The sequence below is a fragment of the Alligator mississippiensis genome, chromosome 4 (genome assembly GCF_030867095.1).
Source record: "Alligator mississippiensis isolate rAllMis1 chromosome 4, rAllMis1, whole genome shotgun sequence".
NCBI lineage: Eukaryota > Metazoa > Chordata > Crocodylia > Alligatoridae > Alligator > Alligator mississippiensis.
The window spans coordinates 226222300-226249564 of NC_081827.1; the positions used below are offsets into that span (position 1 = coordinate 226222300).

At 42.4% G+C, this 27265-nt stretch overlaps 1 protein-coding gene across 4 annotated transcripts in view; it reads right to left on the reverse strand.

Annotated features, from left to right (window-relative positions):
* Positions 1-27265, reverse strand: part of FMNL2 (formin like 2) — a 281915-nt gene that overhangs the window by 68027 nt on the left and 186623 nt on the right. For all 4 annotated transcript variants that reach the window (XM_006260421.4, XM_006260422.4, XM_014599550.3 and 1 more), the window contains exons 3-6: positions 25499-25579; positions 20034-20110; positions 11629-11712; positions 9628-9780 (exon numbers count right to left, since the gene is read on the reverse strand). In XM_006260421.4, coding sequence (XP_006260483.1) covers positions 9628-9780; positions 11629-11712; positions 20034-20110; positions 25499-25579 — 395 coding nt within the window. The remainder of the gene's footprint in view (positions 1-9627; positions 9781-11628; positions 11713-20033; positions 20111-25498; positions 25580-27265) is intronic.

Here is a 27265-nt window from a genome sequence, read left to right on the forward strand (position 1 = left end):
CAGGGGAATGGGTGACACAGGAGAGGTATGGCAAGGCATGTAGAGGCAGTGGGGGAAGTGGGGCAGGCAGCAGCAGTGGCACCAAGCTCCAGTTCCAGCTCCAGCCCCAACCCTGGTTGAAGCTGGAGACACATGAGCTACCTGTCCCCCTACTTCTTCATGCTCGATTGTAAGGTGAGGGGCTTCCCCCATACGATGTTAAATACAGGGGAAAAAAGTAGTCTTCTAATCAAGTAAATATGGTAATTTTCAAGCCAACTCTGATGAAAATGGCTTAAAAGTAAAAAGACCACCTTACAGAAAAGGAAATTTTGAAAAATAATACTTTGTATTTGCATTCTGATTTCTGACTGTTTGAGTGTTATGTTCAAGGGGATTTTTTTCTTGTAAAACAACATGACTATAAGACCTAATATTTTTCTTAAAATCATATATCTCACAAGTTTTACAGTAAAATTGCAAACATTGGCTATACCTGTGCTCTCATGCCACCAAATGCTACATTTTCCTTTAAGAACTGTAAAGGTATTATGGTAAAATATAACTCGCTAGGCTTGTTTTTGGAGACCATATATTTGATTTCTCCTATCTATACAGTCACTACATTAAAAAGGTTCACACTGATTTTTTAATATTTTTCTATTACCCCTGTCTGTACAGCTGTTGCACATAGAAAGAAATGATCATACTGATTTTTGTAGCTATTTTTAGATTTCACCTGTCTGCACAGCTGATGTGTGCAGAGAAAAAGGGTCACGCTGATTTTGGTAGCCTTTTTTTCCATCACCCTCTGTATATTTCAGGAATAAAAAACACACTGATCAAATTGTGACTAGTTTACTGTTACTATTCAAGATCCTCAAATTTATTTGTTGTATTTCATAGATTTCATAGACATTAGGGCTGGAAGGGACCTCGGAAGATCATCTAGTCCAGCCCCCCGCCCGAAGGGCAGGAAGTCAGCTGGGTTCATAGGATCCCAGCAAAATGAGCATCCAATTTTCTCTTGAAGGTGTTCAGTGTAGGTGCCTGAACCACCTCTGGTGGCAGGCTATTCCAGACTTTGAGGGCTCGGACAGTAAAGAAATTCTTCCTTATGTCCAGCCTGAAACTGTCTTGTAGTAGTTTATGACCGTTCAACCTGGTCGTCATCTCTTGGGGCTCTCTGGTGAACAAACGTTCCCCCAGATACTGGTGGTCACCCCTGATAAACTTATAGGTGGCCACCAGATCACCCCTGAGCCTGCGCTTTTCCAAGCTAAAGAGTCCCATGGCTCTCAGCCTGTTGTCGTAAGGTCTGTTTTCCTGACCTCTGATCATGCGCGTGGCTCTTCTCTGGACTCTCTCAAGCTTCTCCACATCCTTTTTGAATTGTGGGGCCCAAAACTGGACGCAGTACTCACTCCAGCTGCGGCCTCACCAAGGCCAAGTACAATGGGAGAATGACGTCCTGGGATTTGCTCGAGAAGCATCTATGGATGCAAGCCAGCATTTTGCTCACTTTACTAGTTGCAGCATTGTATTGAAGGCTCATGTTCATCTTGTGGTCGATGATGACCCCCAAGTCTCTTTTTTCCATAGTGCTAGCCAGCATAGCACTGCCAAGCCTATAAGGATGCTGCAGGTTTTTCCTCCCAAGGTGACAGCATCTAATACAATGAGGTTCCAGTCCAGACTGTGGTCCCCAGGTACTACTGTAAATAAAAGATGATGACAACAGCTTAGGACTACCTTAATTCTATTTCACCAAGCCTTTTCCTTGAGTTTCAACACCTTTCTCCATCTCTGGAGAATTAGTAGGAAATTGGTTTCTATTTAACAGGAAATGGATACAAAGCCTTCAGAATATACCAGTCTGCAGTTCATTCTGTCTGAAAATTCCAAGAGCTTCCCGATGCCACGTGCAAGTGACTGGTAAGCCAGCCCTCATAGGAAAGGAAAAAAAAGTCTTTGCAAGGAAAAAGTCAGGTTTTGCAGGACTGCCACATACCTTCCAAAAGGATATAAAAGCAAAATCTTTTTCCAATCAAGTTCTATGAAACTGAATAAGTAAGCCATCTCAGCATCGTGGAAAACTTCCTTAACTGACTTGGGAATTCACCAAGCAAGAAAATGAAAACAGCACACTTTGTTCCTGCAAAAATCCCATCACTGCATTTGTTTATGCTACCAGAAGAGAAAGAAACAGGAGCTTACATGACAGATGAGTGTCAAATGAGTGCTGAGCTATGGAGGGCTAACCAAAATGATTCTTAGGAAAACTAGTTCGATCTGGGCAGTTTTAGATTTCAGGAACGTAGGCAAATCTTTTCTTTGCTTTCAAATTGCATGACTTTGTAGCTCATGTGTTTTGGGATACAAGGAACTTAAAATATAAAACAAAACAGTCAAACCTAGTGAGTTTTATCTGGATTTGGATGTAAAAACATGCATCAAGCTCACAGTAACCCAAAACCAGTTCCAGCTTTGCTAAAAACAGAAGACACAGGTTCTCTTTAAAGTCGGTAATTATTTAGCCAACCTTAACCTTAAGTTTTAAGGTATAGACTCTGAAAATAATGGAAGTTGGGAGACCCAAGGGCCAACCACTTGGGTTGACTCTATAATGCAGATGGTAACTACAGATAAATCGTTCATAATATGCTACCTAGGGCTAGGGATCTGTAATGAATAGGAATAAAATGTAATGCATAGCTCACTGTGACAAAAAGGAAATCAATACAACTATAGACCTTCCTTTTAAAGCCCTCAATTGAACCTGAATAGAGAGGTAAGATACAGCTATTTTTTTCCCTTGAGAATGCATGTTTGTCAAAAAAGTGGGGAAAAGCTGCAATATAATGCTAGAAGTTGTTTGTAGTCATGGAGCAATCTTTTATGTCATTCTCTGATGTCAGTTCCCAGGAGTGAAAGGACAAGCAACATTTTAATGGTAAAAATCAAAATTACTACAAAAATCACAATTACAAAAATCACAATTATCCCAATTGTGCCACTAAAGGAAAACTCTTCAGTATCCAGCGTATCATCTTCATTTCCAGGGTCTCTTGAAGCACCTACAGATTTCTGTCAGCTGTAACATATGGCAACAAGTCCCCTAATGCTAATAAAGCATGACTTGGTGAATGAAGCCAGAATCCATCATTTTAGGCTTCTTGGAGTGCAAAAAAAAAAAAAAAAATCCGAAGAGCAAAATTATTCTGAATTATTATTACTCTTTTTATTATTACTATTATTATTACTCTTAGTGATTACTGTAGTCCTTCATTGCCTGCAGTGTAAAAATCTGATACACACCCAGAAACTACTTGGAAAATGTCTGCATAATTGAGAGATCCCCTCTTCCACTCCCTTACTGATTCTGGTATCTTTCTAGATGTCTGATCAAATCCTTGTGTTAGTGAACACATTTGAAAAGCTGGATCTTAAAAGGCTGACATTTAATCTCCTACATTCATCTCTTTTGAAAAAGGGGAAGATATTTATGGGAGTTAAACACCATCTGTAGTCAAAAGTTATGAGGCCTGGCAAAAACTGCAGCTAAACAGAATAGACAAATGTTTGTTTTGACTTCTCTAGAAACAAAGCTTTCTACAGCCAGTCAAAAAATATGGAAAAGCTAAAGCAGCAAAAGGAAGTTATCAAGTCCACCTCTGTGCCCAAAGTCAGAGAGATTTCCAGTCCTGAGGGTTCTGATACAGACCTAGGCTTACTCCTTTCCTATTCTACACATTTTATTCAATGCTTTAGATTTTTCTTTTAGGCACTATCCCTTGCTTTCCCCCTGCCTTCACTATTAAGTATTCTGCTCTCAGCACTCTCAGCATTTTCATCGATGTTCAGGATAAAAGGCAAGTACAGAATATGCTGTAAAAATACATAGTGCAAATATTCAGGGTGCACATTAAAGAATGACATTTTGCCTTTCATTGATACCTAATTCTTCTTCCCTCACACAGACATAAGGACTATGGACTAAAGATGGTTTTAGTACCTGAACTCTCTGACTCTGTGCACCAGAATATTGATTAATCTGCTTTTCTAGTTACTGGCAACTGCAGCACTGCTCTATGTTGTTTCTAGTGGCAGGACCCATTGGCAGAAACTCTACATTTCACTTAGAAGAACTGTGCCAAACTTGGGTAGATGAGATTATGGCCTGATCTTCCACTGCTTTAATTTCATTTCTTGTTACCAAATGTTCAGTTGATTTGAGCATTTGGATACATTGTTGGTTTTGATTTCCTTTCTGCTGCAGGTCAGAGATTATGTCACTGATGGTATATTTTTTCTAGTAATTAAATTCATATGGTTCCTCTTTTATTTCCTCTGTCTTGCCTTTAAAGAGAAGCTATAAAAAGTTGGTTTTGAAAGAGTAAAAAAGAGAGAAAACCTAGCCATGTGCATGCTTCTAGTTTATAATATTTTCCTACTGTCAGGGGCAGGGAGTCGCATCTGGCTCAGCTACTTTATGGTTTTGTACATGCACTGATGGTTGCTTTGGGGATGTATGTATGACCCAACATTTCCAAATCTGCTACCCTGCACCACATGGAAAAAAAAAAAAAAACAGTCAAAAGGAAGGTAAGCTGCTTATTGATTATACATTACAACCAAGGTTCTATACTCTTCCCTTATCCACACTGAATAACAGGAGATGTATCTACTAGTGCAACCATTTCTTTTGATTATATTTGCCAACTATTTTGTAAATTAATTTAGTTCTTATGAAAGCTGCTGACCTGGCACTTCTGGAAACCAGAGACCTGGGATAACAGAAGAAGAGGAAAGTTCACTCTTCCTCACATCAGTTGTCTTGCCAGTCTGAAAACCTTTGTGGTTATGAGATTATTTCAGTCTCCATGACCATGCTTCTCTATTAATGCTACCAACAGGGACTGCCAATCACATCCAAGAGTTCCTCAGGACTTAATAAGATTGAAGCCAGAGCAGTCAAATAGAGCACAGTCTACCCAGATACAAACTATCCATGGAGCTTTTACAGATGCTTTATAGACAGTTTAAAACACCTCTCCAGCAAACTGAGTTATATAAAATGAACAAATATTCAATTTTCTCAAGGCGCTTAAACACATGTGCAACTCAGACCACTAAGCAACCTTACTGATTTAAATGGGACAATTTATGTGCTTAAATTAAGGCATGGACCTTGGTCACCAATCCTAACGCACCATATTCACGAACAGCTTGATTTTTATTCCACTTCCTCAATCTACTTATCTATCTGTATTTGATCCTATCATTCATTACCAAAATATCTGAACCCCTTGCATATAAAATGCAGCGCAATTAAGGCAAGTCTATAGTGAACTTCATGGAGTGAGTCTCTATGGTATTACCTTCTTTAGAAGGTCACAACTTTGCTTAGGACAGTGTTTCTAGTTTTGAGGTTTTGTACCCGTGTAGGGACTAAGCAATGACAGAGGGTTTCAGTGTTATGAGAGTCATTTTGCTGACAGAAGGGGTAGGTTTTGCCAAAAATGGGTTGATTCTGTGTTTGCTTGCTTTCATCTGGAAGTTGGTTCCTCAGCCAGATCCCTCACAATGAGAGCTAATAAATAAGCTCATCTCCTTATATAATATCTTATGCTCAGTAGCTCTCATTTCTCCTCCTAGTGTCCCCAAACTCCCCCTTTCCTTCCTACTGCCTTCACCCCCAAATCCTATCAGAATTCCATCTCTCACTTATAAAATATAGGTATGTGTATACATACTCGTATGTACAGAATAAAACATATTCTGCATACGGCCAATACCTGACAGTCTTGCTCATTATTAAGTCAAACACGCTCCCATGTATTCCTATGATAGAAATGAAGTTTATCGAAGTATAACCAAAGTACACTATGTAGTTGACTTGGAATACAGAGAATTGGCATGCATCTAAAATGGCTCTCAAATTATAGTAATTCTATCACCCCAAGGAAGTAAAATTAAAGCTTCAGGGAACATCAGATTAGACTATCATGTATTAAATGTAAGCTACATGTATTTCTTAGCCTATCTCCATTTTTGTTTTCTTCCCCAGACTCTCTTTGCTTCTTCCTCTTTAAAATACATCAGTTGCTATGGAAACAAATATGAGATTGTAATACACAGAGCAGCTATTCAAAAGCACTGCAAAGAAGTTAATTAAAGTTACGATTTGAAAACTGAAGGATAGTCTTTACCATATACAAGAGAGGGGACTAGCAAAGAATAGAAAGAGAGTGTAATTAACAATAATGGATTTACACCAATGACAAATTTTTCTCAGGATGCTGCAGTGGGATTTGTCGATATGAAGACCCCACTGCTACTACTGAGGTCAGCATTTGTCCCGAACATATTTCCCAGCATTTGTTAATTTCATATGCATTGCACTCTAACTAAATATAAACACAATTCAAGGACAACAAAGGATCCTAAAGCTTTGAAGCAAAGATGAATAAGATTGTCCAAAGATTTCCCTATTCCCCCATTTCTCTGGGATGAAACCAAGATTTTTTTTTAAATTGCAAAAACCAAAAGCAGAGAGTGAGAGTGAAGGATAGCCAATGGCCCAATGCTTAGAGCACTTAGGGTCTAGAGACCACAAGTTAGAGTCTCTGCTGTGTTCTTCTTCCACATCCTTGCTGAGCCTCCAAACCTACTTGTTTGCTACTACGCGATAGGATTCTCTTAATATCTCCTGATGTATCTATTTTACTTTTATATAAATAATTAAATGTTAGTTGATTAGGAACCTGAACCTGAGACTCCAATTGCTCTGGATTACGTTCTGACCACCCAGCTCTCTTTCTGGTTTTAACCAGAAAAAACATCCTGGACCTGAGTCATCCTACTAACAAAAGCCTAAAACAGGGGTCAGCAGCCTAACACCAGTGGACTGAATCCAGCCAATGAAGAAGTCTGATCTTGCCTGTAATGATCCAGTCTGGCACAGGGCATTGATGGCATGCAGCTACACTGTGCTGCCCATCCTCTCTGCAATGCTCCCTTCTGCTCTGTCACATCTCTGTTTACCCTTGCTGCAGAGAAGATGAAGATCGGAAACAAAGGTAAGCACAGACAGCTGGCCACTTGGGGAGACAGAGACTTGTGTCTTGCAGTGGGAGCTGGATTGCAAAGGGTGGCCCACACTTGCTGATCCTTGGCCTAGGACACTCTTGCAAAAATAAGTTGTTTGGATTCATCCATGTTTTCCAACAAAAGAACACTTCTAACTATTGTCAAGTCATGGGCATAAATCAGGGGCACAGATAAAATTCAGCATTTGGGCATAGATCAGGTCCACACAGAAAAGTCTGCATTTGGGAATAAATCACTTTGATTCTGATTATATGCCAGTTTGAAAGACAGTTGCCATAAAATACAGTTTCTGCCCAAGCTACATCATTCTGACGGACTCTACAGACAGCTACCAATGTTCAGGACAAAGTACCTGGAGTACCATTACTGGCTAATGGCTTTGCCCTAATAGGTTACAATTACACAGCATTTTCTGATGCAAGTGAAATTGTTTTTATTAATTGCATTTTATGGCCACTGTCCTCACTTGAATAAAACTCTCCTCAAAATCTGAGTACAAACACAGTTAGGGTTTGAACCACAGATTATTCTTCATAGTAAATTAGGAAGCATTATGGACAATACCTATTGTTCTATATATAAATCTAAAAAGGATAATATCATATTATGAACAATAACCATTTTCACATACATTTTTATTTTCTTTCTACCAACCCCACCCTACAGAAGCAAACTACACTTTCAAATATGAATTATAATGTGATAACCATGTTTTTCCAGTGCTGGAAACCCCCAACTCATTTTTAGCTCAGTGCCTCATGGAAGGCATATGGCTATCATATTATAATACATGGGCAGCAGTGTTAGACCTGCTACCATGCACTATGCAGATCTGGCTGGGTGTAATCTTACACCCATGACTTACGAGGTTTTCCGGCTTGAAGCTTCACCAGCAGAGTGTAAAGTGAAGCCACTCCAGAGACAGTTGGGTGAAAAGCAGCCCTGGCGGTGTTTGAACTGAAGCTGTTCAGGCAGAGAAACCAATCTGATGGCATATTGAAAGATGGATGCAAGATGTGTGAAAGTGAAGGAGGGGAATGTTAGCACAGAACAAGGAGGTTTGGAAAAGAGGGAGGGAAGAGATGTATGGGAGGAGGAGGAAAAGGTAAGGGAAAGAACAGAATAGGAGGAAGGAAGAGAAAAATGTAAGAAACATGTAATGCACCCCTTAATTTTTAATTCCTGACCTAACTGTCACATGTCTTTTAGTGTCAAACAGGACTACATTCTGCCTCAAATGATGTCCTTAAACCATAAACACTAGATTCTGATTTAAAGGCCTATTTTAAAATATTTTTGCACTCTGTAACTGACCTTCTCAGGAACACGGAAGTATCAAGCACTATGACAGTCACTTTATAAAGATTTAAGTGATCCAGGCTGTCTGCCCTCTGATAATTCAGTACAGAAAAACAAAACAAAATAAAATAGATGTATCCTCTGCTGTATTTTCAGGAAAACCTTGACCTGTGGGTCAATACAAATGCACTTCATTTTATAGTTTTGTATATTTGCAGCAAGAACTATGTCCAATTCCATGTCTCCACTGTTTTCCTCTTGACTTCCTGAAATCCTTCAGTTAAAACTTCCAGACTTCAGATCCATTCCAACTGCAGTGGTAGCCTGTATTGTTGATATCTGCTGACCTTGGACTTAGAGAGCCCAAAATTAGCTTGGCTTGTCAAATTACTACTGAACCTTGAATGGCAGACATAGAACAAATTACTAAACCTGTAGTGGTTCCAGCTTTGTAAGATTTCTTCATCCTCCCAATATTATCTAACAAAATCTTAACAACTGAAAACAACAAGCCATTGAATTCTACCACCATCTTGACCCATACAACTGACCACATTAGTACCTAAGGATAATATCCAATGTTTTATAATCATGAAAAAGTATTCCTAAGCACAGCATGAAGGCACATAAAATAACTCTCCATTCTCAGGCTATGATTCTGTCAGATACCACAAACTAAACAGGTTCAATATGTGTTCAAAATCTGGTGAGAGAACTCTTAGGAAAATGTGCAACGCTTCCAGAAATGATGCTGGGTTTGAAGTAGGAAAGTGGTTTTACTTTTTTGCTCCTACACAGTACTAAGAGTGCATGGTACTGTGGAAGATGATGCATTTGAAATGAGAAGTTAGACACAAAGCCCTGGTAAACACACAAATGCACTGCTTGCAAGAGAAGAAATACTGTTCCTAGTGTACTAGCCAACTTGTAATTTGAATAATTATACTCTGCCTGCTTAATTTACTCTACTATTGCAAGTGCATACAGTATTTCTCTCTCAAATCCCTCAACTGCGGCATAGTGCTGTTGTAGGTTATTCAGTTGCTGCTTCATTCCATCTCAGAACTCATAGCACAGTGACATGTTTCCTGTGAAAGTTAAGTCTGTAGACTACTTAGGAATGAAAGATGCAAAATATACAAAATATCATTGAAACTCAAAAACCAAGGCAATCTTTCTGACTTGCACACCCATTGTTTCCTAGGTAAATCTTGCTGCCTGATTAAAAGGTCTTACCGTAGAGTAGAATGCCTGCCAGACCGGGAAATGCTATTGCCAACTGGAGAAGGTAAGTTACTTCCTCTGTGCAGGTCTTCAATGGAACGACTCCAAGGTTTGGATTTATCCATTGAGTTTTCTACATTGTTCTCCAAGCTTTCAAAGTCAAAACTGAAAGGAAATAGAAATTCCAATATAGGCTCACACAGAAAAGAGGTGCATAGCATTTTCCTTCCTGTTAAACATCTGCAGATTTTACTAGGTCCCAGCAGATTACAAGAAAAAAGAAAGAAAGCAATGCAAAACAATTTCCCCTCAGCTGGAACATAGAGCTAGCTTCAAATACATTTTGCAGCAAACCTAGACCTTGACAAAAGAAGAAAGAACAACACAGGGATATAATTTAAGAAGAATCAAACAGTCATGTATTATTCTATTTAAATGTAAAATACATACAACATTGGATGATTTGTTGATGAACAACACTGCCTTGTAGGAAGGAGGGGGAAGCTCAAAGCTGTCTTCATTTTATCTTAATAAATCTATACATTGTGTGAGCACTAATTTAGTTTCATCCATCAATATGTGACCAAGCATTTATACTGGCTTGCTGGCCAAAGCTAACCTTCAAACATATGTAATCCATTACCATAATCATTACAGATATTCTTTGATTTTTGATTTCTCGCCCAAAGTTCTGCCATTTCAAGCAAGAGCTGATTGTTCCTCTTACATTTTTTGAGGTCATTACTCATGTTTACCATGTTAGAGAAGGAAAAAACCTCGGCAAGCTAACTTGCATGCACTTGTACAATTTTAGGAACAAAGTCTTTAAACAGGCATAGCTTTGTGCTGTGAGCCATTTTTCCAGTGTTAGCAACATTTTTTAAACATGTAATTTTCCTTCATTAGTTTTATTACAAGTCCATCAAAAAATCTCATTTCTAAGCAACAGTCATATGCATCTGTATGTATCCAATCTAAAAATAAAGTGTTGACTCCCCTCAGCTGAGTTTGCATTGCTAATACAATCCTCAGTCCTACCCTTTCTTACCACATTATGTTGTAGTTACAGCTTTTAGCATGAAAATAATGACATGAAATCCTGTGGGTATGTGAGAAGTGGTTCTCAGTTACAATACGTCATTGAACTTCTATTCAAGACAATGGCGATACAATGGCTTACACTGGCACGCAATTATTTTTTCCCAAAGTTACATTACTTTAAATAGTACAGTCACCTATATCTATTTAGAAGTATTGCCCAGTGTTCAGAACAAATAACTGGGAGTCAGGGGTTCTTTCTTTTATTTCTGGCATTGTCTCTGACTTTTTAGACGGTCTTAAAAGTTAGAATCTTTCTTGTAATCTGCCTACTCATAAAATGGGTACAATTGTACCTATCTCACCTGACAGGGATGTTGTAAAAATTAATGCGTGTACATTGCTTTGAATAGGAAAGAAAAGTTTAAATAAACTTACTTCAACCTTATCCACATAAATATTCCTCACAAATGAAAAATATTTAACAATGTTTAGGAAAACATTAGTTACCTACTTATATATGAGAGGGGGACAGTCACCGGAGTGCTGTGGAACTAGATATAAAAGAAGTTTTGGAAAAGGCATGCATCTTGATATAAAACTAAAATTGTTCAGTTGTTGCACTTTGTCCCCCTAAGGGGGAATCAAAGCTAAAACAGATGTGATTATAGTCTTAAAAATAAATGAAAAACTGAAAGCTTAATGATATAACTGAAAGCTTAATGATATAAACAAGTTATCTATTTTTCCTTGGTAGTATGCTGTGATCTAACATTTTTGGACTAATTTTGCATTTTACTCTGGTTCTCTCCTAAAGTGTCTACATAATTTTAGGCCAAGCCACTGCAATGAAAACAACTTCGCAGGAAGACTGCAGCATCCAACTTGATCTTTCTCTCCCGGGTTTGCTATCTAGTGCTGGATCTTTTGTTTTGTTTTTGCAACCCTGATGAATACAAGTTATGTCTTACTTACGTGACAGCGTACTGTGCGAATGACAAATATTCCACCAGAACATCCAGCCCTTTGTTCTCTTCATTCAAAAACTCTCTGACCCATCTGTTAAAAAAATCATTAGAGATCAGTGCACTTTATTGTTTTCTGCAGGGGGTGGGGGGCTGATTGTATTCCTTTTCAATGAAACCACAGGCATATCCATTGTATAAAAGAAAATACATTGAGCAAAAGTTATTCTGTCTTCACTTTGGAATAAAGGACCTAAAAATATACATAAATAAAACTAATGCATTTGCAGCAATATAAAAGAAACACATTCCATAAAATCAATACCTATGCCATGAACTCTGCACTGCTGAAGAAAAGCTAGATATGAGTCCCTTTCTACATGAAAAAAAATTGTACTGGGAGATGGTGTCCCATTCGGACTACCTAGTAGACTGGTAACATGACCACACTACCTCTATAGCCAGGCTTCAGTCCAAATCCACACTCATCCTGGCACAACAAGCTGCATAAATCACTGGACCTGCCAGTAATAGATTGGTGTTTATGGGTTTCTTGAAATACAAGAGTTCTAATGAATTTGTTTTTTTCCACACAGTAGCGTACAACAATCTTTCATGAGGTACAGGAAATAAGCAACACATTAATAGTGAGAGACAAGACAGAAAATGCTTGATATATTTAAAATACATCTGGCTTCTCATACCAAATGATCACATTTTTTTTTTTAAAGTTAGCTTAATAAAGTCTAGGGCAGGGGTGGGCAAAATACAGCCCACCAGCTGGATCTGGGCCGCCAGGCAATTTCATCCAGCCCACGGGCACCCACCAACTAATTGTACCCCACCCAGTCTGTGCACCTTGCTCCCACCCTTGTGGGCTCAGCAAGCACACAGCTCCCTGGAGGGGACCTGCTCAGCTTTCCCAGCATCCTGCTCAATCTGGGCACCAGGCAGGGAAGCAGCAGGGGAGGGGGAGCCGCAGCTGGGCAGAAGCGCAGAGCATGAGGCTGGTGGCAGCGCAGAGACCGCAACCAGCAGGGTGGAGGGAGTGGAGAGCTTGTGTGGGCAGGGCTGTGAGGGAAGGTGGGGGATCCCTCACACATTCCTCCCATGGTGCATAGTCCCCGCTGCTGGTGACAGCAGCAGCAGCAGGCGGTGGGCACTCTGGGCCCACGCAGGCACTGCCGCCCAGCGGTCCAAGGCTCCAGCCAGCACTGCAAGTGTCACCAAGGAGTGCAGCCAGGCTGGCCTGCCTCTATCACGCAGGGCTCTGCACAGCACACGTGCGGCTCCCAGCACTCACGTCACCGGGGGAAGCCCCGCACAACGGAGTTGGCTGCCTTCACACTCCCTGCATGTAGGTCCTGGGACTCCATCAGAAGTGGAGGGGAGCCCTGCCCCCTGCTTCCCAGCAGTCCCGGGGCCTTTATGGCAGGCAGCAGGGAAGACAGCCGGCTCCATCATGCGGGACTTCGCCCGGTGATGCGCAAGTGCCAGGAGCTGCACGTGCACCATACAAAGCCTCGCATGATAGAGGTGGGCTGGCCTGGCTGTGGTCCTTGCCACCACTTGCACAGCTCAGGCTAGTGTATCACCAGGTGGCAGCACCTGCATGGGCCATGAGCACCCACCACCGGTTGCTGCTGCCGCTGCCACGAGCAGCAGGGGCTGTGCACCATAGGAGGGAGTGTGTGGGGGGTCTCTATACCCCTCCCACCCTCCCTCACACCCCACAAAAGCCACGCACCCACACTCTGCCCCCACAACCTCCCCATATATACACCCCCTAATATACCCTATTGCCCCACCACACAGCCACACCCCCTCACAAACCCCCACACCCCACCATATACCCACCCACCCTCAACCACAACCCACACACAAGATACAAAAGTAAGTCTTTATTTTTTAGTTATTACGCAATCATCTCCATATACACTACACAAACACAAATCACGACAGAAATATTTTTTGTAATAAAATTAAAATATGTTATAGTAATGTTTGACTTTTAGTATATGCTTTTTTTTCCTGGTTCTAAGATGGCAGCCCTCCCTCCCCAAAAGGAGTACTTCCAGGGTGCAAGGGGAGGGACTTCTGGTGGCAAAGGTTAGAGGTTAGCAGCAGGACATCTGGTCCTAAGATGGCAACCGGGCGGTGGGGCACCTGTCAAGGGGCGGGGATACCTTTGCAGCCCTCAACAGCTCACCAAAACTCATTAGGCAGCCCTCCAGCCTAAATAATTGCCTGCCCCAGTCTAAGGGCATGTGCATTCCACAACCTGTCATAAATTTGAGTGTGCCACCAAAAAGCACACTCCAACTACTGACTCTAGTCACACATGGCAAACCAGGAAATGAGGCAGTAAACCCACCAAGCCCCTCAGTGTTTCTCAAAATCTCTGTCTCTGGCATGCTGCAGACCAACAGTGAGGAGCAGCCTCAGCAAAGCTTCACTGGTCTGGGGCATGCAGAGTGAGAGCAGGTGAGCAGTGCATTCAGGAGGCCTGAAGCACTACGGTTCAGTGATACCAAAACATCAATTCCTGCAGAACCTGACTACTTTGGGTTCTTACTGAAAACTTGAGAAAATCAAGACAAACCCAACAATAAGAGATTTATTAAGATTTTAGATCCCCCCCCCCCCTTCTTAAAGATTGGTACCACATTGGCCCTTTTCCAGTCTTCTGGGGCCTCTCCTGAGCACCACAAGTCTTCAAATACCTTCGCCAATGGTCCCGCAGTGACTCCAGCCAACTCATAGATTTCATAGGCATTAGGGCTAGAAGGGACCTTGCAAGATCATCAGGTCCAGCCCCCTGCCCAAGAGGCAGGAAGTCAGGTAGGGTCAAAGGATCCCAGCAAGATAGGCATCCAAATGTTTCTTGAAAGAGTCCAGAGTAGGAGCTTGCACCACCTCAGGGGGGAAGTCTATTCCAGGCCTTGGGGACTCAGACAGTAAAGAAAGTTTTCCTTATGTCCAGCCTAAAACAGTCTTCCAGGAGCTTGTGACCATTGAAACATGTCTTCAGTTGGGGTGCCCTGGTGAACAGACATTCTCCCAGTTCCTGATGCACACCCCTTACGTACTTATAGACTGCCACCAAGTCACTCCTGAGCCTATGCTTCTCCAAGCTGAAGAGTCCCATGGCACTCAGCCTCTCTTCATAAGGCCTGCTCTCTTGCCCTCTGATCATGCACATGGCTCTCCTCTGGATTCTTTCAAGCTTCTCCTCATCTTTCTAAATTGTGAAGCCCAGAATTGGATGCAGTACTCCAGCTACAGCCTCACCAAGGCCAAGTACAGTGGGAGGATGACATCCTGGGTCTTGCTTGAGATGCATCAGTAGATGCAAGCCAGAGTTCTCAAATACCCTTGTTAGTGGCTGCGCTATGTCAGCCAGTTCCTTTAGCACTCTTGGGTACAATCTATCTGGACCAGCTAATTCGTGCATGTCCAGCCTCTTAAAATATTCCTTCACAAGATCTATACCAATGGCAGGCATATATTCACCCTTACCCTGGTGATCCTGCATCTTGTCAGGCAGGGTGGTCCCTTTGCGCTTGTGAAAGACTGATGCAAAGTAATCATTAAGCAGACTTTTTCCTGGGTGTCGGTTATCAGCTGCCCCATTTGGTTTAGCAGGGGTCCAATGTTGCCCTTGTTTTTTTTTCCAACTTCCTACATATCTGAAAAAGGACTTTTTATTGTCCTTGATTCGTGTAGCCAGTTGGAGTTCAGTTACAGTCTTGGCTTTCCTAGTTCACAGCCTAGAGGTGTGGACCAGTCCTGAATACTCCTCCTTAGTGGTGTTTTCTGTCTTCCATCCTTTATAAGCTTCTCTTTTTAGATACAGAAGGTCCATGAGTTCCCTACTGAGCCAAGGGGATTGTCAAACCCTTTTACTACCTTTCCCATGGGCTGGAACAGACTTCCCTACTGCTTCAAGGATCACTTCCTTAAGGAGCAACCACTCGTCATGAATTTCCCTCCCTGTCAAATCATGGCCTCTCAGGGCCTCGAAAACTAGCCTCTTGAGCTTATGAAAGTCAGCTTTCCTAAAGAAGAGGACTTCTGCATCGCTGACTGACTTGCTAGCTTTGCAATGGATGGTGAAAGTGATCAGCTCATGGTCACTGTCTCCCAGCTTCCCTTCAATTCTTAGGTTGCTGACTAGATCATCTCCTTTGGCCAGTAGTGTGGCAGAAGGCCACCTCTGTTTCTCACCAAAAAACTCTGCTCTGTGACAATTTGGTTAGGATCGGCCCTTCAGAGGGTACACACCTTACCTTCTCTTTGGGTAAGCTGAGCTGGATACATTCGTGAGGGAGGGGGGAAACCTGCTCCCTCTGCCTACGTGACTAGCATCACATACCTGGGTGAGGGGCTTGGGCCCCCTGGTGAGCTAGGGACTGCCAGTCTGCCTAGCAACTAGTGATGCATTTCAAATTGGTTGGCTGACAGCCAACAGGTGCTGGCCTCCATTGTAAGTGAGGTCATAAGGGCTATAAGTTAAGGATTGCCCAGGAGGAGGGGGCAGCAGCCACGAGGAGGACTCAGAGAGAGAAGAGCTGTACCATCTGAAACTTGCTCTCTCTCTCAAAACTCATGATCAAGGAACTGCCTGCCTCCAGAGGGAATCTCCAACAGCCTCTGGATGATCCTTGTGAGTAAGCTACCTGAGATCTAACCAGATATACAGCTTGCAGTAACTCAGATGCGTGATCAAAGGCTACCCCAGCCACCCTGTTTGCTCTATGGGATTTCTCTGATACTACTCAGCTCTGTACCCTATTCCAACCCTACCCTTTATAACCAATAAAGTTCTCCTTTGTACCTAGCCTGGGAGACTTATTGGGAGTGGGTCTAGACTATGCCTTGGGGTTCCCTTGGTTCAGCTGACTAAGGGAGACCACTACTTGTGCTTCCAACTGAGGGAAGAACCCCAAGTTCTTGAAGTGAGTCAAGTACCCTTGAGGGCTATTAGGCCTGTTTCCCAGGGGGCACAGAGCCAGAATCAAGCCCATCCCTGGGTGATGGCAATTCTACCCCCAGGCTAGCGGGTGTGCTCCATGAAGAGGGTCGGCCAGATGTGAGATGACCCCAGGGAGGCACTCGGAGCCTGGAAGGTGGTTGGGTGCAGTGGGGTGGGTGGCTTAATGCAGGAGCACCCCCTACTGGCCTGCCACAAGTACCAGGTCCAGCAGCGCCTTACCTCTTGTTGACCCATAAACTTCTTGAGACAGGTAGAGGTCATCTAAGCATGTGAGGAAGCTTTGTGACTGAGCAGATTTGGCTGAGTGCTCTTCTGATGAGATGTCTGGGTAGTTGAAGTCTCCCATGACAACCATGCACCAAGAGCGTGCAGTGATGGCATAATCTTATTCCAGCAATTATTATTATTATTCAGCCAGTTCCCTTAGCGAATTCCTTCAGCACTCTCAGGTGTAGTCCATCTGGTCCTGCTGACTTGAAGACATTCAGCCACTCTAAGTGCTCCCTCACCAGTTTGACACTGACCATTGCTTGGTCCTCTCTTCCCCCAACCCTGCAACCATTTCATCCAGTATCTGACCAGGTGGGTAATCACCATTTGCATGCAGTAACACTAACACAAGCCATAAGAGGAAAGGCTGAGGGACTCGGGTCTCTTCAGCCTAAAAACAAGAAGGCTGAGAGGAGACTTGGTAGCAGCTTACCCTATATCAGGGGAATACACATCATGGGCTCAGCAAACAACTGTTCACCAGGGCACCCTTGTGAAAAAACAAGAGTAATGGTCACAAACCCCTGGAAGACCATTTCAGGCTTAACACTAGGAAGAACTTCTTCACAGTTAGGGTGTCCACACTGTGGAATAAACTCCCTCCAGAGGTGGTGCAATCACCTACCCTGGAAATCTTCAAGAGGAGACTAGATGGTCACCTCGCTGAGGTCACCCGACCCCAGTTGTCTCTCCTGCCTAGTGCAGGGGGGTTGGACCCAATGATCTTGCAAGGTCCCTTCTAGCCCTTAACAATCTAGGAATCTATGAATTGACAAAGTATTCATTAAAGAGTTCAGCTTCCTCCTGACCGTCTGTTATCATCTGTCCCATCTGATTCTGCAAGAGCTCCACATTTCCCTAGGTCTTCCTCCTGCTCACTATATATACCTAAAGAAGGACTTTTCTTACTGCCCTTGATTTCAGCCACCAACCTAATGTCACTTGCCCTTGCCTTCCTTATCCTCTCCCTATAAATATGGGCTGTACTTCTGTATTCCTCCTTGGTGACTACCCCTTGTTTCCACTGCCTGTAAGCCTCCTTTTTCTTTTTTAAGAAAGTTTCTATTGACAATTCCATGGAAAAAAGTCCACAACATTTTGTAGCTTGTACTTTAGCTGCTGACAAACCACTACAACTGCTTACAGACTGTACTGGCTTATTCCAGCAGATGCAGCCTGAAACACTGCAATTCTGCCAGCACTATATTAAAAAGGATGGTCTAACTTCAGTATTTGATGGTCAATTTAATTTAATTTCAGTAATGTTTCAGAAAGCCTTTTGACGTTACATGGAAATCCCAGGCATGTAGCGCTCTACCATATTTTGTCATAGCTGGTTGCCAACTGGAGTCTTGGCTCTTAAAGAGTGGAATCTTGATCTGAATCCATAATATTCTTATACTGTTGCCTGTTCCCATATATAGTCTCTGGGATTTAGCAGCACGTCACATAATTCCAGCCACCACACAGTCATACAACTCTCATGTAGCTAATTAGATCAGCAACTGTTCCAGGCCTATGTAAGAAAAGAAGCACAGTAGAAAGACATCCTTACAACTGCGCTGAAGATGCTTTCTTGACTGCTTACATCATCAGTGGGGTCGAGGGGCTCCTAGACAGAGCAGTAGCAGCTTTTTGTCACTGGGGTCTCTGAAATCTTTTGAAAGGAAATGCCTCAAAGTTTATTTCTAGGAAATCAAGTGACTCGCCACTGTCCAAGTAGTGAATTAGCATGTTGCATCCATGCAATCACTTCAGTATTACCCCATGTGCCAGATCCCTTGGGTAGTATCTCTCTACAAGTAAGCAGCAGTAGAAACACCACATCAGGGTAAAGGCAGCTTAGAGTTAATAGCAAAATTCAATCCAGAATAAAAAACAATGACTATTTGTGAGTTCATGAAAACTGGCAGAGAGTTTTCTGATGAGAATAAACGAATGTGATTACTCTTTTGCCTCAACCAACCTGCTAACTACTGCTATTTTCCTGGTTTCACACAAATATGATCAGCAAGTGCAAAAGTTTACCTTAGCGAACCTAATTTAGGTTCATGTATCCTGGCATCTCTCAACAAAGTTTAAAGCAGCATTGTCCAACTGGCAACCTGCAGGTTGCACACAGCCTGCAAGAAGTTAAAGTAGGGCTTGTGGGCTCCCATTTGACCACCACTCCCCTCCACTGCTCCTGCCACTGTGGTGGCCAGGGTCTCTGGGGCAGGGCAGCATAGCAGTAAGCTCCCATGACAGGGACAGAGGCAGTTACAAGAGGGAGGAGCTCACACTGCTTATGTGGCAGTGGCAGGGGGCTGCCACCTTGCACATGTGGTAGGGGTGGCAGCATGGGGCTTGTGTGGCAGGATGCACCTGTAATGCCCATACTGGAGCAGTGGGGGGCAGGGAGAGAGCCAGAGGTTTGCCTGGCGGTAGTTGTAAGCTGGGGAGAAGCTTATACCGTTTGCATGGTGGAGGTCCCAAAAGCCCGGGCATGCAGCTACTAGCCCACAAGTAATGCAGCATGTGGCCACTAGTCCCTCTGAAGCTTGACAGCCCTGCTTTAAATAAATCTTTTTTGTTGTGCATACTAATAACATGTCTTTACACTCCATGCATTTTTGAGTTTAGTTCTGACTACAGTAGCCAAAATTGAGTTAAATATACATTTAGACAGCATATACAAAATAAGAGAGTTTTGTACTTGTGAAAGTAAAATCCTGCGAGTGTTAGCTAAAGCCAGGCACCATACAAGCATATCACGCAAAGGCTTCAAATGCAGCATGTCACTGCTCTTATATAAACCTATTATTCTTCCAGACTTGATGCTTTCTGAACAGACGTGGTAAATTTGGATTTGTGACAGCCGACTAACCTGTAGACCTCAATGCTCATTTTTCTTCTGACTTACCTAGGGTCTGATACAGGTTTTGCAAAAGTCAATGGAAATCTTTACTTCAAAGGGTATTGGATGGGGCCCCGCCATCTAAGAATGAACAGCTAGCACCATTAATCACTGCAATGTCCAAGTCCTAGCTCCTCAATCTTTAATGACCAATAAATTTAAGCACTTCATTTCTTAGAATGAAGAAATTTGCCCAGAGCTAGCCATCTGTGGATCTAAAGATCTATGTCATAAGATTATTAAAATCTCTTACCCAATATGATTTGTTCTTAAAGAAATTTCCAGTTCTCGCAGTACTTGTGTAGATTCTTGGACTCTTCTTCTGAATTTCTATAATTCAATAAAGGAAAAAAAGTACTTGAGAAAACACACTTGGAGTCATATTTAGACTATTAAATATTTAGACTTTTGATGCTATTCAAAAATATCAAAATCTCACAGAAGGCAAATAGAAGGTAAGAATTTTTAAATATATTGAGAACTTTTCTAAATCCTGAGGAATATAAGACTGTTAATCAGACCAATAAAAAAAAAAAATTAAACTAAACAAAATAACTGTTCACAACTAAAATTTTGTACTCGTGAAAATGTGTAAGCAACATGAGAATTGAAACTTGTCAAAGGAATGTGCATTTTTATTCTACAATTTCTGTTTTATCACTGAATATTTCATAGGCAATTACATTTTATGGATCTAAGCAGTAAGGATGTGTAATTTTAGACCTCTAATTTTGTGCCCATAAACAGAAGACTTACCAGCATTTACATCTAACTATGTGATCTGTGGGAGCAAACAAATAATTAGGGATCAAAGTACTACCATCTGCGTGCTCCGGTCATTTGGGAGTGCAAACTTCTGTCTAAAAAATTAGAAGTTGGGATGAGATGCAGCTTAAATGCAATATGAAGTCATATATTAGGTTATACTACATCACATCAGAATGCTCTAATAAAGATATACTTTGACTTTTCTTCAAACAACATCACTGCAGTTTCACTCTAAAGGAATTACATTTGGCAAAATGTCCCTGAGGAACAGTGGCAAGGCTTCTCTTCACCCTCTGCAGTTGCAATGCTGCTGATCATTGTTGAAGATCTCTGAAGGACCATTAGAGCATTCCGAGCTGAAGGAAAATAAGTTCATCTCCACATTGTGTCTGAAGATGCTATAGCAACACTAACTCTTGTATGTGGGCAGTCTCTAAGATCCAGTGATGTCCTCCTTTTTTACCTGCTCACACCAAGAAAAGACTATGTATTCTCTTCTCCTCGTTAGATTTTACCTACACTTGGTCATTTGTTAGTATAGCTACTCTAGAATAATTATTCTGGAATAGTTAGGATTAGTTATTTCTATACAACTCTGGACATGGAGAAATGTACACTTGAAGAAGCCAAAGAAGGGGAGAGGATGCTGCTGCTTGGGAGCACACAGCAGCTGTTATGCTCTAATTGGTTCTTTTGCATAAGCCTAAAGCAATGCAAGCAAGTTAAATCATCCCAAATTTGACCTTGGATGAAGCATGGTTAAAGCTGGAGAAGTCTGGATACAAGCTGAGGAACAGGTAGGTCATTGTTACAGTGTAACAGCTGCTGCAAGCACCTTCATTCAGACCCTCTGTTTCCAGCATGACAATGCCTTTTACTGACCCAGCTTCATCCACTTTAGTTCTATCTTGACGGTAAACTTAGTGTGCTCAGCAGCAGCTCCATATACTGTACTGAAAGCAGGGCAGCGCAGCACTGAAAGCAAGCTATTCAGCAATGACTCTCGGCAGTGCTACCCCAACTTGTCACCTCACAGCCACTGCTATATTGCTTCTGGTCAGGGCTGTCAGCCACTGCTTTGCCAGAGGCCCTGGGTGAGATGTGAAACATGAGACATGGCCCTGGGTGATTTACCGTTAAGAGTCCAAATAGGCCAGGAAAGTGGAAATTATTGATTATACCAGTGATGTTGCTGTAACTGTGTCTCGTCATCTTAGGTCTTGGTGTTATAAGCTAAGAAGGTGTGTACTGTATGCTACTCCATTAACACAAGCTAAAATCTTAGTGAAGACAAGTTATAAAGGTCACGTGAGTTACCAGGTCAAGATAAAACCTGGGTTTCCCCCATAGTCCTCAACTCAGCCAGATAACTCGCATAGAAACTACAAGCTGCCTTTCTCTCCCCTGGATTTTATCCCATATTAGTTCATTCTAACTAGCAACTGGGGTTACCACATCCTTTTTCTCTTAGTGAAGTTGCACTAGGAGAGATAGAAAAAGGTGGAGGGTGGGAGGGAAGAAGAAGGAGAAATGGGACCAAAGGCTTAGTTAATTAAGAGTTAATTGTTGCAAGCTAGGCATTCAGTACAAAAAGGTGTGTACCTACACTGATATTGTTGTTTCACTGTAACATCCTAATGGAGATAAGCTATTAATAATTTTTACTTCAGTATGGTTACCCAAGGTCAACTCTATGCCCTTACTGTAGGGTGACCTCAACTAACTCTATCAAAGTAAAAACAACAATAACTTGTCTGTACTAGGATTTTGGGGGGAAAAGGGGGAAAAGACAGGAATGGGAAGAGACAAAAATAGGATAAGTATTCCCAAACTTCTCATTCCCTAATCATTATCCTCCAACTTGTTTGCTGTTTGCAGCCTTGACTGGAGACAATTAAATGTTCTTTAGGTATTAGAAGCCACCAAACCATGATTTGTTTAAAAATGTATAATTTAAACATGGTTAAATTTAGTATTTGAAAATTTAGCTTAGATGGAAAAATAATGTTTTTCCCTGGAGGAAAAAAAGCCCAATAACAACCCTAAATATATATTTTACATCAGAATTTGGAACTCCCTCTTCTTGATTATGCATGGGTTTACCACAGAAAATGCTGACACAACCTTCATTCCAGTAATAATTATGGTAATGTGAATAGTCCCCACAATAGCGAGTATCAGTCTAGAGATCCCATTTGTAAATCTTTCCCCTTTTCAGACTAGACTGAGTGAGAAAAGGCTGTTGGTGACACAAAATAAAACCGAAGAGAGAGACTTCTTGGAGTTAGTTATTTTTAGGTTGCATTGGTTTTGTCATTATGAGGGAGTCTGATAGTAATAGTGGAACAAGGAAGGTTTCAGTGTGCCCACAAACTGACCAGGGAGGAAACCCAACACTAAATGAATTTCAAAACTCCTCCAGGAAAAACACAAGGACCCCTGTTCTCCATTTAAAAAGTTTACTATAATCAGCTGCAGACAAACTTAAAAGTTAAGAATGGGATTCTCATTCTTTTCACATCTTATAACAAGAGAGACATTGTGTCAGAAGATACTTTTACTGCAACTTTGAAACAACGGGCAAATGAGGGCCAACAGGAAAGCAAATGATACCTAGCTCCTTTGTATTTCTTCAGTAACACAGGCCCACCTCAACTACATAATGTGGTTGGTCCCGGGCTTCCAAGCAATGTGTCAGGATATGTACTTTTCCCCAGGCACCAATCTAAGCTAACTGAATGGCAATACAAAGCACTGACTGTTTAAGATGCAAGAAAGAGAGCCAGTCAATGACAGGAGCTGCTATGCTCTTGTTACCTTCTTTTTTTCTAAAGGCTGTTAAAAACATCAACACGAGATATGAGCTGACAACTAGGGTAACCCAATACTTATGATTCAACATTTGTATTCAGTGGAATATATGAATATTCTGCCATCATGAAAGCCTCAAAGAATAAGAATATGTCTACTCTATACATTGCAGTGCACTGCAGAGTATCCAAGCTAGTTGAAAATGAGCTATTGCAGGTACCTAAATCAGTCTAACTTGAGACAGATGGTAAATTAGCACACACAGACAGTAGCATAACTAGAGAGGGGTGAGCAGAGCACCCACCCCAGGAACTGACTTAGAGGGGCACCAGAATTTCTCCTGGGAGTCTTTGCTAAGGCAGAAGCAGCCTAAGCATAGAAGCTGGGCAGCCCTGCGCCCAGTATTATATGGGGGAGAGGGGTCAAGCACAATGGTGCCCCATATCCCCCATGGGATTTTTGGCATGGGAGGAGCTGTTCCTCACATGGTAGCATATCTGAGAGGGGGAAATGGAGCAGGGAGGGAGCAAACAAGGCACCAGGAGCAGTCCCTGGGAAGTCTGCACCATGGCAAAAATCCCAGGGAGGGCACATTACACCCAGCCCCTTCCTCCATCTACTACTAGGCACATGGCTGTCTGGCTTCTATGGCTAGGCTGTACCTGCTACAGTAAAGACTTCTGCAGAGGGAGGGGTGTACTCTAGTATTCTGCACTGCAGCTGCTTTGAGGCAAACGTACTCAACTGTAGCACCAGTTGCCAGACTGCAGAGAGAGATGAGACAGGTAGAGGCCCCCCCCTAACCCCAGATCTCTGTTAGCACTCTGCCGAAGGTACTGCAAGAGCTCACTATTCCCCCGCAGATAGAGATCCATGCTACTGCAGCTAAAAGGCTTCAGTACTCAAGCTAGCCAGCGTAGACATAATGAAAGTTATACACAATTTCCTTTACCCAAGGGATAGTAATGACAACAGCAAACTGCTCACTTAAGTTGCCAATATACCTCCATCTCAATTCAGGAAGATTGCTCTAGAACTATGTAACAGCATTTGTCTAAAATACACGTTCTGTTAACAGGTCTTGATCCTGTTGGGGAAAGATTATGTAGGCACTCAGATAAAAAGGGTATCTCACTGAAAAGGGTCAAGGGAGCAGTGGTAAACTGATTCAGGCAAATAGTGTTATTCTACCTTAAACTGAGACTAGGGGTAAGTATATACTGCACAACTAATCTCAGGTTTCCTAGCCCAAGTATGAGTGTTCCCACAGTAAGGTCTTGCCTGTATTTCTGCATATTTTACTGTCTTTTCACCTGCCTGAGTGATGCCCTTTCCCAGCCAGTTGTATCACTTGTGCCAGAACTTAGCTGTCCCTTAGGGTAAGTGTGGAAAAAACATTGGAGGACTATCAGCACCACAACAATCTTGGCTGCATCCTCACAGCAAAGTGAGGGCATACCAGCTCAGGCTAAAGCCCATTTGGTCTTTCCTCAGATCTTCCAACAGACATGTAAGTAATAAAGGGTTTGTACATGAGTATAGAGCAAAATCCTTCTCAGAGCTAAGATGACAGTGTTAATATATCTTATGGACGCAATACATTTCAGACCTATGTTTCAGTCTCCAGGCCCTTTCTGCCCTTGAAATCTCTGCTGAGATGGCCAGGAAGAAGCCAAGTAGTGCCAGTTGGGTTGGGTCATATGGAAAAATGGTCACTAGGATATGAACAGAGGCAACAATCTTTTCCAATAGATGAGAAGACAGCCACCAGGACAAAGCTTTTCATTTGCAACTAACACTGCCCAAATTTCAAGAAGGGACCTTGATATACAAGACTTCATTCCATATTCTTTTAGGCTATACCTTGAACTCACAAGGCATTAAATCATTCTTTTGCTCTTGCCAGATGCTCCTCATTTGTTTCACCTCTTTAGTTCTTTGCCAACTGAACTGTGAAAACTGCAGTCTTGCAAATTTCTCCTTGTTTCTTTCTCTGATTCGTTATATCTGAAATCTTGAGACCTTAGAGATTTTTTCAGGACCTTTTAGACAAAGGGAGGAAGGAACTCTGAATCTATGATGATTCTTCCTATTAGGGAAGAAGTGAGAGCATACAAAAGGAAACAGAATGCTTCTTACCTTCCTGGTGACAGCTGGATCAAGATAGCCCTTCAGTTTCTGGATGTATGTATGTGGCGGATTCTTCACTTGAAACCTTTCCTGTAAGGAATACATAAATAACTGTCAGCCAAGTATTGATTCACTCTACATTCTAATTAGACGCTAAAAATAAATATCCAGATGACAAATGTAGAAGGACAAGGGGATCTGAGAAGGGAAGTTCCCCACTCATCCCCTTTCTCTCACACCCCAAGAGCAGAGCTGCCTTGCTGGCATCGAGAAAAACATCAGCGAGGGCCAGAGTGGGGCGGCGAGCAAGCTGGCCCTGACACCATACAGCAGAGGTGCCCTGGGATAAGGACCTTATTCTTGCCTGTTGCACCCAGGTTAAGGGACAGACAACCCCCGGAGTGTGGGAATGGGCAGCGGAGACACTCCAAGATATGCAGCAGCCGGCACAGCCCTGGTCTGGCACCTTAAAAGATTCCCTAGAGAACAGGACCATCTAGAGAAAGAGGCCCTATCTAGGAACACAGGGGTTGGGGAATGGCAGCTTGAGTGGGGCAGATCCTGGGAAAAGGGAACGTCTGACACTAGTTTACCCTAGGTGATTCATATTAACACAGGAGAGGTGAGCCACAGGAAGAGAGCAGAATCCGACGCTGACAGGCTGGGAGCATCCAGCGGATACCCTAAGGGGACGCCAGAAGTAGTGGAGAGGGGGACCCTCCCACTGAAAGAGTCAGTTGCAGAGGGTGAGGGGCAGTACACCTGCCCATCTTTCTTTATCCTTGTGGGGAACCGACTTAGAAAAATTCCCAGTAGCCATCTGGGGAGATACAGTGCCCCACTCCCAGTGGGAGTCAGCATACAGACTGAAAGGTACTGGGACTAGCTCCCTAGCTGTGAAACTGTAACAGCAGGATCCAATAACTGTCATTCAGAAGCCTGTGGTGGGGGTGCAGGAGATGGAGGAACCCCTGTTATAGGCCTGGTGTCTTATCAGGGGCCATAGAGGACTATTTGTCAGAGAGAGGTGTCCTAACAAGGGAGCCTTCTGCTTCCTGTGGGACAGAATTCTACTGAAATCTTCCATCAAGTCATGGCAGGCGAGGTTCTGAGAGAGTGGAAGGTCCCCGTAGTGGGACACACTGCACGAGTCAAACCACAGACCAGAGCATGACTACAACAAGGTAAACCCTGTTGGCTAAATACTCAGGAAGAATTATGTAGTGTTAAAATGGAAGATGGATGATTGTATATGTCACCAAGCAAGCTAAGACACAAACAGTTTGGGATAACACTAAAAAACACCACACTGGAACAGTATTCTTCACAAGTCACATTTTTGCAGTTAATCAGATTTCAAGAAGGTGAAAATTGTCAATTATACAAGTGATCTTTTTATATTCACTTATTTTAAATTAGATTGCCAGCTCCTCTAGGTAGGGACCACACCTTTGGGTCTTTTTTATACAAGGCATGTCAAAATTGGGGCCTAACCCAAAACAGGACTTTTCCTGTTTAAGTTAACATTTATATACAAAGTTGCTAAACTGACAGAAACAGCATAGAACACCTTTCATAGGCAAGCACTCACCTGTCACAGGGTTGAGGGATGTAGAATGAGGTTAGAACAATAATTAACTTGGAAAAACTAGAGATACTAAAACCTAACTTTTCAAGTGGTTTCTAGCTAAAGTTAATAATCTTCATTAGAATTATAGAAGTTAGTCTGTACATACACTCTGAGTTTGATCTTAGGACCCTCACACTGGTAAAACC